General features: G+C 50.8%; 7 protein-coding genes across 7 annotated transcripts; 5 read left to right on the top strand and 2 right to left on the bottom strand.

Moving 5' to 3' along the window:
- N7506_010817 (uncharacterized protein) lies at window positions 1-1246 on the top strand (the record flags this gene model as incomplete). Its single annotated transcript, XM_056960110.1, has 2 exons — window positions 1-199; window positions 510-1246. The coding sequence occupies 2 exons, from the start codon at window positions 1-3 to the stop codon at window positions 1244-1246; spliced, it is 936 nt and encodes a 311-aa protein (XP_056806265.1).
- Window positions 1247-1851: 605 nt separating this feature from the next.
- On the top strand, window positions 1852-5359 carry N7506_010816 (putative nuclear serine protease HtrA2/Nma111; the record flags this gene model as incomplete). The annotated part of the gene is made up of 4 exons (XM_056960109.1): window positions 1852-2493; window positions 2558-4861; window positions 4918-5115; window positions 5192-5359. 4 exons carry the CDS (start codon window positions 1852-1854, stop codon window positions 5357-5359), a joined length of 3312 nt encoding a protein of 1103 aa, XP_056806264.1.
- A 1076-nt stretch (window positions 5360-6435) lies between these two features.
- Window positions 6436-10449, bottom strand: N7506_010815 (uncharacterized protein; the record flags this gene model as incomplete). The annotated part of the gene is made up of 5 exons (XM_056960108.1): window positions 6436-7005; window positions 7064-7393; window positions 7444-10068; window positions 10126-10216; window positions 10271-10449. The coding sequence occupies 5 exons, from the start codon at window positions 10447-10449 to the stop codon at window positions 6436-6438; spliced, it is 3795 nt and encodes a 1264-aa protein (XP_056806263.1).
- Window positions 10450-11601: 1152 nt separating this feature from the next.
- Window positions 11602-12076, top strand: N7506_010814 (VOC family protein; the record flags this gene model as incomplete). The annotated part of the gene is made up of 2 exons (XM_056960107.1): window positions 11602-11830; window positions 11898-12076. Coding segments are annotated over 2 exons (408 nt in total), but the record flags the coding sequence as incomplete, so codon positions are not given.
- Window positions 12077-13116: 1040 nt separating this feature from the next.
- N7506_010813 (bZIP transcription factor) lies at window positions 13117-14277 on the top strand (the record flags this gene model as incomplete). Its single annotated transcript, XM_056960106.1, has 5 exons — window positions 13117-13144; window positions 13216-13294; window positions 13347-13781; window positions 13827-14135; window positions 14211-14277. 5 exons carry the CDS (start codon window positions 13117-13119, stop codon window positions 14275-14277), a joined length of 918 nt encoding a protein of 305 aa, XP_056806261.1.
- Window positions 14278-14603: 326 nt separating this feature from the next.
- On the bottom strand, window positions 14604-15683 carry N7506_010812 (uncharacterized protein; the record flags this gene model as incomplete). Its single annotated transcript, XM_056960105.1, has 1 exon — window positions 14604-15683. One exon carries the CDS (start codon window positions 15681-15683, stop codon window positions 14604-14606), a length of 1080 nt encoding a protein of 359 aa, XP_056806260.1.
- Window positions 15684-16655: 972 nt separating this feature from the next.
- Window positions 16656-18135, top strand: N7506_010811 (uncharacterized protein; the record flags this gene model as incomplete). The annotated part of the gene is made up of 8 exons (XM_056960104.1): window positions 16656-16697; window positions 16756-16766; window positions 16839-16855; window positions 16915-17031; window positions 17086-17117; window positions 17183-17300; window positions 17356-17552; window positions 17611-18135. The coding sequence occupies 8 exons, from the start codon at window positions 16656-16658 to the stop codon at window positions 18133-18135; spliced, it is 1059 nt and encodes a 352-aa protein (XP_056806259.1).
- Window positions 18136-18745: the final 610 nt, after the last annotated feature.

Below are 18745 nucleotides of genomic sequence, written 5' to 3'. Positions count from 1 at the left end.
ATGGATCCCAACACTGGCTATCCCGCCAGCTATCCCGTCCCGACTCAGAGCCCCCAAAATCAACAGATGCCATTCTACCCTAACCCAGCTCCCCCATACCCTCAGTCCAAGACACCGTCCACTCAACAATTTGGGGCCATGCCAATGCAGCCTGGACCTGGTGGATCTATGGTTCCTTCAGGCTTTCCCCAATCCTCTGGTTAGTGGTCCCCATCCCCTCCCCCTTTTGTCTGTCACTTGTCATTTGCACAGAGCACCTGTCATGTTTTTCACTTCAGTGGGGTTGAATTTACCCTCAAACACGCATGGCATGAGGCTCAATGTTGCATGTTCTCCCCCAAACCTCTTCCGTCACGCTTGTGTCACCGCCCCTCCAGCTAGGCTGAAACTGGCCACGCTATATCTCCGTGATCCTTGGCATTTTTCAAATGTTACCCTTACCACTTTTCCTCTCGCTGCCTGGGAATATTGACGTCTTTTTTCAAACTTCAAGTATCTTAAGCTGACAGAAGGCATATCCACAGCACCAATGGAAAACTATCCAGCGCCCTTCACCCAAGCCCCCATGCCCGGTCCCATGGGACAATTCGTCCCCCCTCAAGGCACCTCCGGCGCAAATATGCCATCTCAAGTAGCACAGACTTTCTCCCAAAACATGGCATCCATTTCAGCCAACAACTTGCTCGGCACACAACCCAAGCCCCCTTCGCAGATAAACTCTCCACAAAGCGGCGCGTCCCCCGCGGCGTCAGCCCAGGCACAAGCTCAGGCCCAGGCCCAGGCGCATGCACAGGCGCAAGCACAAGCGCAATTTGCGGCTCGTGAAAAGGCTCGTGTCGCAGTTCTCCTCGATATAAACTCCGCTCTTCTGGAGGAGGTGGTGAATCTCCAAACCGCTGGCAAGGCTGGTCCTGCTTCCAATCCGGACACAAATTCACCGGCACCTGAGCCGGCGGATGCCTCCAAGGCAAATCAGAAGCCAAGTCAAGAATATATGGATTGCATGCGCCGTTTGCAAGCCAACCTTGCCTACCTTGCGACCATCGCTGATCGAGCGAAGAAGGCAGGGGGTGTCGTCCCCCAGACACCGGCTATCATGACACCGCCTTCCAACATTCCGGCTCTGAACGATTTATACGCCAAACTCAACGAACTCTTTCCTCGATCTGGAAAGACCTCCACGCCCCAAAGACTCAGCCCGAACGGGGGACCGAGCCCACGAGCTATGAACGACTCGGTTGTTTGAAGACAGCCGAGAAACATAAAATCCTCAGTATGGGATGACATGCCTCTGATTCCATCCTGATTTATCCATGGCGAACTACAGGAACCATGTGCGCATGGCAGGGCAACTACATGAAGCATCACACAAGCCTTGTGGTAGGCACCGGTCCGACCCCTTGGGCACCCACCATGCATACCGGAAGCATGGACCCCCTCCACAATGCCCATCATACCTAGCCGATGGACCGAACGTATCACGTTGCAAGAGTGGGAATAGGGATCACGTTGCAAGAGTGGGAATAGGGTCCCGGGTGTAGCGCCGCTGGAATGGACCATGGTTCAAGATATCACTGTCACATCACGAGAACGAAAAAGCATTTGTAATTTACCAATAATGTATTAACTCACGTTCCCAACATGGATAGAAGGCTATGGTTATACCTGTAGGCAAAAATGTAGTTGGCGGCTCAGGGCGCATACATCATAGCTGAGGCGCAGGAGAGAAGGGGGGCATGGGATCACATTGGACAGTGACCAATCAGAATCATTCCTTTGCTCTCCGCCTCCAACACTCTCTGTCGCTTTGTTCCCAAGCTCAGCGCGTGGTCGCCTCCAATTGTGTAGTGGATGTCTTGTTATCTGCCGGTTGTGTGCAGAAGGAGCTCCTCCATCACAGTTCCCGTCCCAACACACGTTACCTCGAGGTGTCCAACGGCGCCACTACATTCCTACTTTACTCCGCATCGTCCGCATTCTCGAAGCTATCGATCTTTCAGTTATATCCCAAAAGCAAACCTTACCACAAGGTCCTCTCAGCCAATATCGTCTTTCAAAAGTCTCCGTTCTGGTGTGAACCTACGATCCTCGGACAAAATGGCTGGTTCAACTCGTCACGCGAAGCGCATGCATAGCCCTTCTGCGGTTCCCGCCAACAAGCAGCTGAAGCTAGAGCATACAGCTAGCTCCCCCGATGACGACATACCCGTCAATGGAATGGTTTACAACATTGAGGAAGAGCTGGAGGAGGCGCCCACACCAGCTGTTGTTCAGACAGATTCGCCGGAATGGCAGGAAACGATGGAGAAGGTCGTGAAGTGTGCGGTCTCTATTCACTTCTGCCAACCAGTGTCGTTCGATACTGAACCCTCGATGTCCAGTGAAGCCACAGGATTCGTCGTGGATGCTGAGCGTGGCTATATCTTAACAAATCGCCACGTTGTTGGGGCCGGTCCTTTCACGGGCTCCTGCGTATTTGTTAACCACGAAGATGTAAGCTCGCGATTCACACTGTCTGAAGTAACACGGAAACAAATACTAAGAAATCTTTTGCTAGTGTGATGTCAAGCCGGTATACCGAGACCCTGTTCACGATTTCGGCATTCTACAATTCGACCCCAAAAAAATCCGCTACATGGATCTTACCCAGCTTGAGCTTCATCCGGAAGGAGCAAAAGTAGGCACTGAAATTCGTCTGGTTGGCAACGATGCCGGAGAGAAACTCAGTATTCTTTCCGGTGTAATCAGTCGACTGGATCGCAATGCTCCTGAGTATGGCGAGGGCTATTGCGATTTCAACACAAACTATATACAAGCTTCAGCCGCGGCTAGTGGAGGTAGTTCGGGAAGTCCTGTGGTCAACATTGCGGGCCATGCAATTGCCCTGCAGGCTGGTGGTCGAACTGATGGCGCTTCAACTGATTATTTCTTGCCGCTGGATCGCCCGTTGCGTGCATTGGAGTGCATTCGCCAAGGCAAGCCTGTTACTCGTGGCACCATTCAAACGCAGTGGGTACTGAGGCCTTTTGATGAATGTCGTCGTCTTGGCTTGACCCCTGAATGGGAGGCTGCTGTGCGTGCAGCTGTCCCGGGTGAAACAAACATGCTTGCAGCAGAGGTCATTCTCCCCGAGGGTCCTGGTGATACTAAATTGCTGGAGGGGGACGTGCTTCTTAAAGTCAATGGAGAGCTTCTGACCCGATTTATTCGTCTCGATGAAATTCTAGATAACAGCGTCGGCAAGTCTGTCAAGCTGCTTGTACAGAGAGGCGGGAAGGATGTCGAAGTCGAGTGTGAGGTGGGAGATCTTCACGCAATTACCCCCGATCGATTTGTGACTGTGGCTGGTGGCATATTCCATGACTTGTCCTATCAACAGGCACGTCTTTTTGTCATCGCCACTCGTGGAGTTTATATCTGTGAATCCACTGGCTCCTTCAAGCTAGACAGCACGTCTGCTGGATGGATCGTTGAGTCCGTTGACAAAAAGGCAGTTCAAAATCTCAACGAGTTCATAGAGGTTATGAAGAACATTCCCGATCGCAGCCGCGTGGCAGTTTCATATCGTCACATCCAGGATCTTCACTCGAAGGCAACTAGTATTGTTTATATCGACCGCCACTGGCGCCCTGCGATGCGATTGGCGGTTCGCAACGACGAGTCTGGTGTATGGGACTTCTCTGATCTTGCTGATCCCATTCCTGCCAAACCCCCTGTGCCAATGGAGGCCAACTTTATCCAGCTAGACGGTGTCAGCCAACCGGCCGCGGCCGAGATCGTCCGCAGCTTCGTGCGTGTGGCATGCAATATGCCATTGAAGCTGGACGGATATCCACAGTCCAAAAAGACTGGGTTTGGTCTTGTCATCGATGCCGAGCAGGGCCTAGTTTTGGTCTCACGGGCTATTGTGCCCTTTGACCTTTGTGATATCAATATCACTGTCGCTGACTCTATCATTGTCAGCGCCAAGGTGGTGTTTTTGCACCCAATTCAAAATTACAGCATCATCCAATATGACCCGAGCCTTGTCAAGGCTCCGGTTAAGAGCGCCCAGCTCAGCACTGATTACATGAAGCCAGGCCAAGAAGCCATGTTTGTCGGCTTCAACAGTAATCATCGGATTGTCGCCGCCAAAACCACGGTCACTGACGTCACAAGCGTGTCCATCCCTCCCAGTACTGCTGCTCCCCGCTACCGTGCAATCAACCTGGATGCCGTCACTGTTGATACTGGGCTCAGTGCTCAGTGCGGAAACGGCGTATTGATCGGCGAAGATGGCGTGGTGCAGGCCTTGTGGCTGAACTACATTGGCGAGCGTTCCCCCGTCTCTCACAAGGACGTGGAATACTACCTCGGTCTGAACACACCTTGTCTCCTGCCTGTCACATCCAAGATCTGTGAAGGAGTAATTCCATCCTTGAGGATTCTCAATATGGAGAGTTACGTTGTGCAGATGAGCCAGGCTCGCGTCATGGGTGTCTCGCAAGAGTGGATCAATAAGGTTTCAGAGGCCAACCCGTCTCGACACCAGCTGTTCATGGTGCGGAAGGTTGACAGCCCATCCCCAGCTGTTACCGTGGACCCCAACACTAGCTTCCAAGAAGCTGACATCATCCTTACATTGGATGGCCAGCTCGTCACGCGTGTCTCCGAGCTGGATGTCATGTATGAACGGGAATATCTGGATGCCTTGATCGTGCGCAGTGGCAAGGAAATGAAAATCCGCGTCCACACGGTGCCAACCCAGGATATTGAGACAGATCGTGCCCTCGTCTTCTGCGGTGCTGTCTTACAAAAGCCCCATCACGCTGTCCGCCAGCAAATCTCCAAGATTCACAGCGAGGTCTATGTCAGCTCGAGAGTAAGTTTCTCAAATTCAGTCTACCCAATGCAATATATACTAATACGCCTTCCCAGAGCCGTGGCTCCCCAGCCTACCACTACCATCTTGGCCCCACTAATTTCCTCACTGCCGTCAACGGTGTCCCTACTCCGGACCTAGACAGCTTTATTCGTGCAGTTGTCCCAATTCCCGACAATGAATACTTCCGTATTCGCGCCGTCACCTTTGACAATGTCCCATGGGTAGCCACCATGAAGAAGAACGACCACTACGTACGTACTCTCCCATCACTCCGTCTTCTTGTTCCTCGAGAAACCACGCATCAAACTTATATTGACTTTTGGCCAGTTCCCTATGTCCGAGTATATCAAGGATTCCAACTGTGAGCTTGGATGGCGCACCATCTCCCACGAAACCCAGGTTGGTCTTGCTCCTGATGCGGCCAACTTGAACCCTGATGCCATGGACGAGGATGCCAATGGGGGCGCAGATGAAGTTGAGCCGGTCATGAAGTAAGTAACGTGTTGCAGTCGATTCTCTTCACATATTCAAGCAAGGATGAATCTCGTGTATTATATATTCATGGGGGCGTTGCCCAGGAGGGCGGATTAGATCGGCGGGGTTCCTGATTTTGCTTTTCCTCTTATCATATATGGATTCTCATGTCATGAGACTCACTGAGCACCTCCGGGCCCTGGAGGCCGGATGGGAATGCCAAAGTACAAAATCTAACCAGACATACCATTGCTTGCTTCCAAGATTACCTATTTCTTTCTGGGCCATCTTACCTAGGTAGACGCTTCGTACCAACATTGGAAGGTTCTTTCTGAATCTAGGTAAGCTTTCCAATTTAACTCCAGGGCTCAAGTTCACTGGTCCTGTGCCGTGGTCAGCAAGTATATATCCATGAAAACTGCTCAGCTGAAACTCAGTTCGACAGTTCCAACCTTGGAAGGCTTATTTCTTACTATGTGCTTAATTTCCTTTGACCTACACACTGGGAAATAAAAACCCTGGCACTGTAAAAAAAAGAAAGCCAGAAAGATTGAGGGTAGATGAAGAGCAAAAACAAAAAGAAATGTGCATCATCCGTGAATCGAACACGGGCCTCGTCGATGGCAACGACGAATTCTACCACTAGACCAATGATGCTAATTCATGTAAGTGGCTCCGTTATTTGAGATCATCAATCTAAAAGAACCTGCTCACTCAACATTGCGAAGGCCTGACGATTCAAAATAATTGCACGGACCCACATCGAAAGTAGACACCGATCGCGTGCAATTCTTTTGACATAGCGGGTATAACTAAGAATCCCGGTATTTTGGCACTATGGCGTAGCCCTCATACCTAGTCCCGGAGGTGGCAATATTGATGAGATATAGGCCAGCCTCGCAAAAACACTAGGAAAGAACCCTGGAAGTAGAGAGACGAAGTAGTTAATTCATTAAACCTTTGCGCCCCTGTATGCAGCTGTTGTCTAAGACCATAACTCAAGACAAATGACTGAACGATAACAAATATCCAGCAACGCCATGGTACCTGCTCAAGAACGGCGTAATTACAGATGTACAATGCAAACCATAAGGCGCTCACGAATTGAAACTCCATCCACCATTGAGTCGCAACCGTTGTCGATCCGCCACATCCTTTCGGATCTCCTCCTGGGTAAGTCCATCGGGACCAGACCAATTAGCACTGCTAGTACGATCCCGGTACTTCTTGATCTTCTTGTCTGCCTTGAAGGTGTCCTCGAGAGAGAAGGGTGCGATCGGGCCAAAGATCGAGTCAACCTCCATACCATCTTGCTGCCGGAGAAGACCCTCCAGCTCCTTAGGTTGAGCCCACTTGGGCACAGGGAACATCTCAGAGTCGGAATCATCATCGTCTTCACTGTCGGTGTTGATCTCCGGCAGGTGGACATTCTCACCACTGGGGTACTTGGGAGATGGCTTGGCTGCCGGGCGCTGGGCAGAGTTGGGAGCCCTTTGTGCGGCCGGCGGAGGTGCAGGGTTGGATTCAGCAAAGGGAATCTTGCCTGTCGCGAACTTGCCCATCTCACCGGGGTGGGCTGGGCGCTGTGGGGCACTGTTCTTGAAGATGGAAGACCCAGACTGGTGGGCCATGGAGGACTGTCCATGATTGAATGTAGAGATAGATGGCTAGAAATTCGCAAATCAGTGATACAATGTTTGAGAGGGATGAGGGAGTGATGCTAACCTTTCTGATATATGATTGACGCATAGGTTGTCCAGGCATAGGGGGTCCCGGCATGATCGTGCGGACGGGTTGCATAGGATTATGCTCATCTTCCGTTTTGCGCCGCTTGGCATCGCCAGTCGATTGGACATTGCTGGGCTTAGAGACTGCGGGTCGATGGCTACTGTCATCGTTCATGACCCTCTTGGGCGGCTTGGCAGGGTTGGGCGCAGGGGGATTGATGCGAGCATGTGGCTGCATAGAGCCACCCAGCCGAGAAGGGGGACGAGAAGAACCCAGATCACTACGCTGAGATGACTGAGATGGCTTCTCATGTTGAAGAATGGGCCCCTGGCGGTGTTAGCTACCCAGAAGACATTCAAATAGGCGGGCACGCTTACCTCGTTGGCGATCTGCTGACTACCTTGCCTTCCATGACCCCGTGCATTTTCTTGCTGGCGCCTCCTAATCGCTTCCATTTGAGCAGCTCTCTTAGGATCTTCCTGAGCGGAGCGTTCACGGCGCTCTCGGTCAGCCTCCGCACGGCTCTCGGCACGGCTCCTCATCCCCTGTCGACGAGCTTCTTCTTGGCGGCGTGCCTCTTCTTGCTGAGCAGCACGTTTGCGTTCAAGCTCACGCCTTTGCTCCTCCTTCCGACGATCTTCCTGCTCTTTCTTGCTAGCCACCTGCGCTTTCCGCTGGGCCGCTTGGGTTTGACTTGAGATAGAGCTCTTGAAGCTACCCGCGGAAGAGGATGTGTGCAAGGAAGTGTTGCTACCCTTCTTTTTCAGAGTTGGCTTGGGCGCAGGAGCAGGAGCAGGAGCAGCTGCGGGAATACTTGACTCTTGAGCGACAGAGGATGCAGGCATAGCAATCTGACGAGACAAGGTACTACCCACACGAATTGACATTGGCTGCGGTGTTGGCTTTTGCAAGGTCTCCCGGGTTGGCTTGAGGGGTCGGCGCTCGGTTTGCTTGGGCTGAGGAATGGCAAATCTTGAACTCGTCTCTCGAGATGACTCAGGCTCGCGGGATTGCTGGCGCTGTGGTTGAGGGTTCTTAGACACCACGGGCCCTGATCTCTCCTCTGGTTCGACTGAGGATTTGTTGTGAGCAGCTTTGAGCTGGAGGGCCTTTTGCTTTTCTTGCTCCCTGGCCTTCTCAGCACGCGCCTCCTCTTCTTGTTCCTCTCTTTCCTGCTCCTCTCGTTCATGCTGTCGCCGCTTTTGTTCTTTCTCAGTCGAGCTTCGCGTGCGACGCCCTTCCTGACGCGTGGGACTAGGGGGCTGCACTGGTTGGGCCTCGAAGTCAATCTTTCGGTTGAAAACACCAGCACTCGTTTGAGGGCGCGGCTGCTCCGGTGAATAGGGTTCTAACTTTGGTGTGTTTCCAGTGCTTGAGAACAGCCCCTTAGCGGATTTCATAATCGAGTGCAGCCGGAGCTTAGAAGCACTGATATGACCGTCGAAGCGCCTGGGAGACCCTGTGGGTGTCGTAGATATATCGGCGGGTATCCGAGACAGGGAAGCGCTCTGTTGGTGTCCGTGTGGCCGTGGAGAGGAGAAAATGGAGGCAGATGACTTTGGACGCTCGGGCTCTGTTTTCGGCATGTCCTTCTTCTCTGCTGCCCGCTCCTTCTCAAGCTCAGAAAGCTTCTCCATGATGCCGGTCGTCTTGCTCTTGCTAAATTCGGGTCGCTGAGGAGAGCTAAGGGGCTTGATCCAGTCATCATCAGCTGGAGTAGGCTCCAAAACAGGTGTTTCTTGGGTCTTGTGGCCAGAAGGCTCGGGTTTGGTCTCGGGTTTGGAGGGAGCAAGGTCTGGATATGCAACCTGGCCAGCTGGAACACCAGTAGAGGACGGAATCGATTTCCGTGGACGAGAAACAGGCTGTAATTTGCCCAACATGCTGATTCTTTCGTGCAAAGTTTGAGTGGACTTTTTGCTGTGCGTTCTGGTAGCCTGTTCAGGTTCCGCCTCATCACTACGCTCCTTCTCGTGATCGATATCCATAGCACCGGGGCTAGTGTCTTCTTCCGCGGCAGATTGGGTCATTTTGTGGCCACCGGTCTGCCTACCAAAGTGACTGGCACGGGGGTTGTTCATTTTCGAGATGTCGATGTGGCTTGTCCGAGAAAGTCTCGAGCCCCCCAAGCTCTTCAATGGCTCGCGCGCAGGTAGAGATGCAAAGCTCAGGCTACTTTTCCGAACAGGGAGCCGCTCAGGAGTAGAGCCGTCCGAGGGAGAACCGATATCATCGAGATTATCGAGAACAGTGTCGTCCTTCATGGGATCTTCTGTTGCATCTTCCATTACCTCGTCTTCCGGCCGATCCTTCTGAACCTCCACAGGCGCAGCCACGGGAGGCGCTGGCATCTTCTCCGGCGATGTTTCGGGCCTCGAGATGGGTTCAGGGGAATCCTTGGACTCAGGTTCCTTCTTTTGTTGCTTTTCCACCGTCTTCATTTTGGGTTTCGACTTGGTCTTCTTGACTGGAGTTGAGCCCAGTTCAGCGCTACTTTCTTTGGCTGACGCTGCGGTTGGCGCTTTGGTCCGCTCCTGGGTCGGGGTCGGGGTCGGGGTCGGATCCTTGTTGTTTGGTTCGACGGTTCCTCCTCGAGAACGAACGTCCTCTTGCGCGGAATGGAAAGACTCTTCGTTTGTTTGTTGAACAGCGGAAGTGTCGATGTCTTGCGTGTCCATGTCCATCTCTTCATCTTGCTCTAAAGGCTGGGTAGCAGGCTGGGTTGAAGCCTGTGATTCTGATTGCACGTCAGGTAATACCACTTCGTCAGCATCGGACATGCCATGGTAGCCCGAGTCTGTGTTGTATTTGGGGAATGAGTTCAGGTTCGCTGTGAGGTCAGGGTATTCAGGTTGTGAGGCTTGCTGCGTCGCGTCCTTGGTGCGGGGCACGGGGGACGCTGCCACAGGAGCGGTCTTGGAAACCACGCGGTGAATGAACGGGCTGGGGCTTGCATGGTTCTCTAACTGTTTCTGGGCAGATGAGAAGATTTCGCTTAAAGGCTGTAAGGAGTGATTAGTTGGTGGGATTGATCTCGTGTTCACACCTTGGATACTCACCACTCGAGATTCTTCGGGTGCACGCTTCCTGGCAGTTCGAGGTGTCTTGCCTCTCATTTTTCCGGGTGTCTTGAACACATCCGCAAAGTTTCTGGGTCATTGTCAGTCCTGGGAAGACATGAACCATTGTGCGGTCGCGACTCACGTCTGGCCTGTGGACAAAATCTCCGTCATATGTTCGTTCAACCATGCCATTTCATGACGAACGGGGTATTCCACCTCTTCCATTTCTTGTTCCACTAGGTCGGCCATGTTTTCCTTCTCTGCTGCAATCCATGGTGCCGAGCCGACAGGCTTTTGCGCCCTCGCGCCTGCCGCGGCCATATTGTCAACAATGTGCTGTTTTCACGTCGAAAGATCGGAGTGCGAAGGAGGATCGAAGTCAAGTGATTGTAAAAGAGTGTTGCATGAGCGCATGGATGTCGTCCACGGGTGCGTTGCGGGTCGCGCAGGCCGGAATGGAGATGGTGATAGTAGAATCAAAACATACCGCCCAAAATAGAAAAGCGCGAGATCACGTGTCGCATTGCCAAGCCGCCCACCATTCCCGCCCAGCAGCGGTTTACTCTATCTCACACTCCACCACAAACACTCTGTACTACTTATTTGGCTACTCAGGCTTCGTCGACGCTTCCAATTGCCGGAATCAGAAAGCGCAGATCTTGTTTGGAACATACTTGGGCATTCTCAGCAATCCTTGAGCTACTTAAAATCAGACATAGCAACTTACTAAAGATACCAAATAGCCAAATCAGAAATGTACATAATTTGAACCCAATGATCAAGTTCAATCGGTGAAGCACGTCAAGATCTCTGTAGTGAACCTCGTTTACTTGCGTGCTTCTACCGTCGTTCCTCTCCAGTGGTATGTGTTCTTTGTGCCACCTCTCATTCATACACTCGAACCGGAAATAAAGCTTCAACAAGCTTGTTTTGCATTCTGATACTCGACATGCGCAACGATCTCGATCTCAACTCGCATATCACCATGTCACAGTGGTGTGACACCAACCCAGGACCAGAGTAGTTGGTGATCTGGCTTATAACTTTATAGACTACAAATGGTGATTCAAATGTACAGCGGGCGGGATCTTCAACGAAATTCGCGGTGTAATTTTCATTGTGGAATCATTTGGCTGCGGAATCATTTGGCTGTGGAATCATTTGGCCGTGGAATCATTTGGCCGTGGAATCATTTGATCCGAGGTCATTGGCTGTGGGATCATATCATGCATTGACTTTGGAATCATCTCGTATCGCCTTCGACCAAATTCGGGAATACGTCCACAGGTAGACCTACACTATGAACTGGTGACACATACCTGGAATTGCGAACTGATCCCGAGGTCGCCGCAATTCCTCCTGATAAACGCTTTTTTGACTATGTATATAAAGTCGCTCCCAGATCTCCCATAAGACACCATTCTTAACCTCCCTCAACTCACTCTCAACTCTCAACATTCAATCTTCTTATAGCAAGTTTATTACACCATGCCTATTGGACACGTCCTTCTCAAAGTCAACACAGTTGACCATGCCGCAGTTGTCGAATTCTATAGCCAGGCTCTGAAGCCTCTCGGCAACGAGAAGCTTTCCACTATGCCAAACGGCTGGGTGGTCTTTGGCAGCAAGGGTCCTGAATGGGTTGTGGGAATTGCCTCCACCGAGTCTGAAACCAAAGCACATGTTGCTTTCGTCGCACCTGGTATGTAAAGTCTATCATAACTGCTTACCGAATCGACCAAAGATTCTATTTCTAACAGTGCACCTAGATCGCGCGTCTGTGGATGCTTTCCACGCGACTGCAGTTGCCGCTGGAGGAAAGGATCACGGGGCTCCTGGATTTCGGCCACAGATTCATCCTAATCACTATGGTGCCTTTGTCCTGGATCCCCTAGGAAACAACATCGAGGCCGGTTGCATGACCCCTTCGGACCAGGGAGAGCTTTGAATGTATCAAGGGCTACCAGAGGCATGATCAGAGTGTTTGTGCAAATAAAGCCGAGGTCATGGACCGAGGTGGCCAACTTGCTATATAAACACGAATAATGAAGATCTGCTGAACATATCTTAGTTTTTTTTCCTTGAAGGGACGATCGGTGTGTGTATCTAGTACGAGTAGTCTGAGGTTATGTCGTAATAGCAAATTGTTGGTGACAAAAAGTGCCTTCCGATGAAATCAGCATGACATTCCCTAACCAAGAAACTCTCTGCCGCGGGTATAGGTGGTCGGCTTCTTGATATAGGTCGAAATGTGTTTGAAATATGGTATGATGCTTGGGTAGTGTACACTAGAACAGCCATGGAGGGTAAATGGGGAGGTTTCCAGACAAATGTCTTTATTTTTTTGCCCAGTGGATTGTAGATTCCCATGGCTCATACTATCAGTACCGTAAGGTCAAGCAACCCAATCCTTAGATCGCGCATTTAACACCCATTTTGCTTGTCGGGAATATTGGGTATGGAATCATTTTACTCCGGCCCACTTTTAGTTTGGAATCATCTTGCCTGGGCCCACTTTAAGTGTGGTCCACGGGTGTCAGGTTGCCACGGCCCCAGCTACACCTGGGCAGTACATGGAACTGCACAGTAAGATGGGATCGCTCTACCTTTGGATCTCCTTTCACCCCCGCCTTTAATTCATACCGGAGCCCTTATTGGGTGAAGCTTCTGCCGGAGGGTCAGCACCGCATCTAAGCTAGAAGAGGATTATGGCCTTGGCCGCCTACGTCGGGGTTTGCATCAATCCAACGGGTCAGCTTTTGCTCTATACCTGGGTTATCCTATGTCCACGGGTCCGCGTGTCCACGGGTTTGAAACTGGTTGAGTAATCATTATTTGTGCCTAACTGAATGCTAGGGCTTTCCCATCCGTCATTGTCCCCGAGCTCCCTCTCTGGAACATTCTGCAAGCCCTGATGGTTGTCACCGAATCAAATTTCGAAAATATACACATCCACAAGACTTCTATATACAATTAATTTTCAAAACAATGGGTAAAGTGAGCGCTTATCGCACAGGTATGAACGGCTATACGGAACCGACCCCGCTTATTGGCGTGGAAGCTTTCTATTAATCACTTGCTCGACAGAATCTTCAGACACAAACAAAGAAGATCATAACACAGGCAATTATGATCGGCGGCGCGAGCAAGTTCGACGAGCACAGAAGTGAGGCGAGTCGACATGTGAAGGGTAGCCTTCCCTATTAACTACTTCTTAGGAAACATCGCGACCAGAAAGACAAGAACTGTCGTATGCTCGAAGATGAGCTCCACAAACTCTATGGACTCCTCTCCGCAATGGATGAGATTCGAGGTCTTCATCAAGAGAACACTATTCTCAAAGAAATCATGGCCCGGTATTCAATCCCTCTTCCACACATTCTTCAAAGCAATCCAGCATTGGCAGAAGTAAGCCTAGTGGGTGATAGTGGCTCAAATCAGCAAATTTTGGTCAAGGTCCCTGAGTATCAGGTAGAGAGTGACCATAGTGTCGCTCAGTGTTGCAATATAACAACGGGAAACCCTCAAATCCAGGGTGTACATGATCTGTTCGATCAACCAATCGATACTTTACAAGCAAACCATCAGCCCAAGCCTTCATATTTCCTCGGCAATCGAAGATTTGCTCAGATGGGTGTGGACTTCGTGCTATCGTAAGTCGACCGTCGGCACTCTAAATTCATAGTCTAATTTTACAGTCTGGAACAACCTTGCCTCTTCCACACGCAGCCCCTAGGTGAAGAAGAGCCCTCTGGACATGCCTTGTCTATGCAAGGACTTTTGTTATCGTCAGCGCCTTCTGTGCTACATGATAAGACTTCCTGGGAGATTCCCGCTCAGCAGCTCGAAAAGCTTTTTGAACTCTCGGGATCTCTTGGTCTGAATGGCTACATCACTCCAGTCCAGGCTTGGAACAGGATTGTTAGCCGATTTAGTATTGAGAACTTACCTTGTGATAAACTCGACATGCTGAGAACTGCCATGATCCCACACATTAAATGTTACGGGTGAGTACTTTGCTCCACTGAACTGCGCCAATCCAGTCAAAATTCCCTCTGTGATTTGCTTCTGACAAGAAACAGGTTCGGTGCACTTATGGAAGAGGAGATTTTTGAGTCACTCATGGGAACCGTCCTCCTTGAAACCTAATTTCTTTGAACGAACACCCTGAGTATGAGTTGCATTCTTTGATGCTGCACTGAGAGTGATCACTACTTCGTGCCACGTGCAGACTCCGCCTGGAGTGATCGCCAGATCATTCCGACTATCTGCGCACTCATTTCAATAAGAAAAATGTAAACGCATGAATAGAAAGACCATCGTCGGCTCTGATAAGAGTCTTGGCTAAGCCGTGCACGGGAAGGACGAGTCAAATTTTGATAGTTCACTCCGCACAACAATGCTCCTTATGATGCATTCCATTTTGATCCTCCAGTAAAGTCTGTTCCATTTTGTACGCGCAAACATGACCGCCATCACTCCGAGTCACTCTCATCGTCAGAATATCCATGCCCACAGATATAGTAGGCATCAGTACCGTAGCATTTGCTTTCGTCGTACTCATCAGCGATGCACTTTGCAATCACCTGCTCGGCTGGCAAACTCATTGGAATTTGAGCAAATTTCAAATAATCCTGACTGATATAGCTCCACTCAAAGTCTCGCGGCGATGGTCGAGTTCCAGCGAATGCGAGAGCACAATTATGGTGTCGACCTTCCAACTCCTGAGAAGGGTGCCAGAGTACACTCTTGACATAATACTGAAGCTGACCAGGTGCTACCTCATCACGAACCCAACGACGTTCGCCTAGGACTGAGCTACCTGTCCACCTAGATATCGCGACATCGGACTTGTCTGCAACCATTGTGGTGTGGTCTCCGCGCTTGAATTTCCACTGGTCGGCCATTTGATCAGCCATCCAGTCCACTTCGTCTTTGCGTCTTTCGATGCTCTCGATATCGATGCAGAATCTGGTGACACTTGGTGGTAGCACCACCCTGTTGGCCCAAGATCCATTGATATGTAAGGCCTCGTTTGTCTCCCACATCCAGGTGTCGGTGTATCGAATTGTGATTGTGATGGATGTGGGGTAGAAATGTTTCAAGCCGAGGATCCCATTCAAGTCTCTCGTGCCCTCAAGTGCCCAGAGCTGAGGGAATACACGGACATGACCACCTCGCACCTCGCCATGTCGGTCATGGATCAGATCCAGGCCCTGTTGCATCCTCGCGATTGTGATAGCCTTTTCCGGGGTTCGGTCTGAATGTGCCATCAAGAAGGCATGCTCTGAGCAGATGAACGGCATGAACCATGCCTCCATATAGATTTTCTTGCAGGTTCGCAGCAATTCGGTATACGTACGGTGCCGAGTCTCATACCCTGGCCGGGTGCAATACTCGTCTTGCTCCAGCGGTAGAGCAGTATTTGGAGCACTTGTCAGGGCATTGGCAAATATCTCATAACGGATTTCTGCCGGAAGACGGGAGAAAAGGCCACACTGAGTCTGTTCGTGGTAGTCAGTGAACTGAGCGGGGCAAAGATTGGGCTCTGTCATTCTAGGAGATGAATCAAGGTCGTTCTTTTTCTTTTTACACAGAGTTAGTCGCAAGTTAAATAGACTTCCAAGGGTTCAGATGGGAAAGACGTGTGGAAGTGTCCGGAATAATAAACAAGTTGTTCCGGATGAGGCTGAAGTCATGCTGCCTAAAGGCACTGGCCAATCAAACTAGGCATGAAGTTGAGGGGGAACCCCGTGCATCTAGCCCCATGAGTCAGGTCCCAAGGTTTTCTCCAAAGATTGGAGAGCTTCGTATTTCTATATAGCTCCCGGAGGTCTAGGTCTTGGGGATGTGTATGTCTATCCGGGCCCACCAATGGACGTGCATTGATATCAAACCAGCACCATCCATGGATAGTAATGCACATATTATGCTCACTGTCATCTTGGATAATTAAGCCCAATCACGCGAAAGGCGTATCTTGTCCGGACTGTCCCGGAAGAAGAGTATTCCCTGACTCCAGGCCGGTATATGAAGCATTTTACTGGTACCTATTATACATGGAGTATATAACTGGGAAGCACTCAGTACCCGTAGACAACATTAACTCTGATGTCAGCGGATGTGTTTTCCAAGGTTATGTTGTACCTTTGAAGCGAAATCGATGGCGCTAAGCTTAAATTGCTGTAGAAAAACACAGAAAACATAGAAAACAGGGTCGTAAATAGAAAGAGAATGAAAAATACTAGAATAAAACCAAAAAATAAAGAACGAGGAACACAAAAGACAGCAAAGCAAGCATATCAAAGCAAGGAAGAACGGAATCCGGACTCGGTACTCATTTTGCATCATAGTGGCTCGGGCTTGGCAACGCACATGACAATCTCTTGGAACAGCTACTTATCAAAACAACCCCCCCTTTTGTCTTTTTCCCTACACGATCTCGACCTTGTTACGCTCTTCACGATTTCTACTCCCTTAATTCCCATCCTCTCGTCTCGCTTCTTTACAACCGTCTTTACACCGTTATGGCTTCTGGTGACGTGACCTACCCCAACACGGGCAGTGAGGTAAGAAGACCAACTTGCGTCCCAATCTGACGATGTGAGATGCTAACCAGTATGACAGTATCGCCACTTGTTTTTCTTTCCCTGTGTTGTCTACTCTCATGGCAGTTGCTGATTTTGACCCCTCTTACGCTCAGGCATCAGTGATGCTGTGACCAAGGGTAAGCGGAGATTGCGCCAGAAACTAGCTTGGAACCACCACTGACAGATCTTGGAATAGGCCCTATTGTCGATAATGTGAAGTCCGAAGCTTCCCGCACCGGCGACGAGCTTCGCGATCTGTCCAACTCTCGCGTGACCCCTTCCACCACAACCGCCGAAGGCCAGGCTTTGACCCGTATGTCACGAGACCGGTGAAATCGCCCAGGAACAGCTGCTGATATTCATCCAGACTACCACTCGCTCCTTTACAGCCTTTTGAGCGTGAGTCGTCGCGCGAGCCCTTTTTCTTTGTTGAGATGACGGTCCGGTCTGACTTTGCTATATAGTGGGAGCAACCTCGCGCGACCGCGGTTTCATATGCTAGTGTGATCAGCTTCATCTTCGCCGCTCGCTACCTGCCTCTCCTTCGCTGGGTCTTCAAGTTCCTGTACATGTCTTTGGGAGGTAAGTTGGTCGCGTGATCTGCGCCAGCGGAAGTGGGCTGACACTCGATTTGCAGCGACGGCCTTTGTCGAGGTTGCTGGTCATGTCATCCTCAAGCGTGGAGTCGCCAGTGGGTTCCGCCCCCGCCGCTACTACACCATCCCCAAGGAGACCGTTGAGGCCGTGCTCGAGGACCTTGAGCAGCTGGTGGACTTCTTCCTGATTGAGTTCCAGCGTATCCTGTTTGCCGAGAATGTCCTCCACACTATCTTGGTATGTTTCAACCTGGTGATATTGATCATGAGCGAGTAGAGACTAATCAGATCTCAAGGCTTTCACTGCTGCCTTCACTGGCTACTGGCTGATCCGCTTCGTTCCCTTCTGGGGCTTGGCCGTTGTTGCCGTGACCACCACCTACTTCGCTCCCCTCATCTACATCAGCAACCGTGAACTCATCGACGAGCAGATTGTCAACGCCCAGGAAATCATCAACGACCAGACCAACCAGCTTCGCGACCTGGCTGGTGAGCGCACTTCTCAGGCTACCGGTCTGATGAAGCAGTATGTCGGCGAGTACAGCTCCAAGGCCCAGGGATACATCGGCTCCCGCCGCTCTACCTCCCCGGAGGCTACCAAGCTTGTCAGCCCTATCAAGCACGAGGTCATTTCCGAGTCTGCCAAGACCGAGCCCCTGCAGAGCTTCACTGCTCCTGTTGCTGAGCCCGCTATCAAGACCGAGGACTTCCCCGCAGCTCCCCAGACCGCTCCTGTCGCCCAGGCGCTCGATTCCGACATTGTTGCCTCCATCGAGCCCGCAGAGCAGGCTGGTGACCGCGAGCCTCTTCTGGCCATCTAAGCTGTTTCGGTCTTGGCGGAGTCCTTTGACGACACAGTTCAAGCCGTTTCTTGGACCCGGGCTACCGTTTGAAAGTATGCGGTAAATGCATATCATTTTTTTCTAGTCATGATCTCTTATTGGATATGCAGGAAGGCACAAAATGTTTACCTCTTTGGGATGCCCGCGGACTACGGGTCCCTCGAGGCATTCTTACCAAGCTGAATCTTCATGCCCACGACGAATCAAAAGTTATGCAAGATTCTTGAGCGATTAGCGTTCATGTTTCATGTATTCTCTTACCCTCCCCCTTCCCCTCTTCGTTCTCATTATTTTTCTCCGGTTCCCTTTCACATCCCCCGGGCATCTTTACATGTCCACTTTTCTTTCAACATCCCTGTCTATGTTTTTCTCGGGTTGATATTGTTTCTAATGGAATCAGATTTACATACCTCCATACTCATCCCCAATTAAGCACGTCCGGGTCCTCAAGCCTTGCGCAGGGACCTCGGCTACTGTGCCCCCGGATATTGTAGTAACCGTAATGGAATCAAGCTTAATCCGTGGCTTCTCGGAACCAAACGGATGAGCCAAAGCTAGAGCCCACTTGGGTAGTTGTTCATCTGCATGC

The sequence above is a fragment of the Penicillium brevicompactum genome (genome assembly GCF_028827555.1).
Source record: "Penicillium brevicompactum strain IBT 35665 chromosome Unknown utg000007l_segment0_segment0, whole genome shotgun sequence".
In the NCBI taxonomy this organism is placed as follows: domain Eukaryota; kingdom Fungi; phylum Ascomycota; class Eurotiomycetes; order Eurotiales; family Aspergillaceae; genus Penicillium; species Penicillium brevicompactum.
This window is presented reverse-complemented; position numbering and strand designations above follow the sequence as displayed.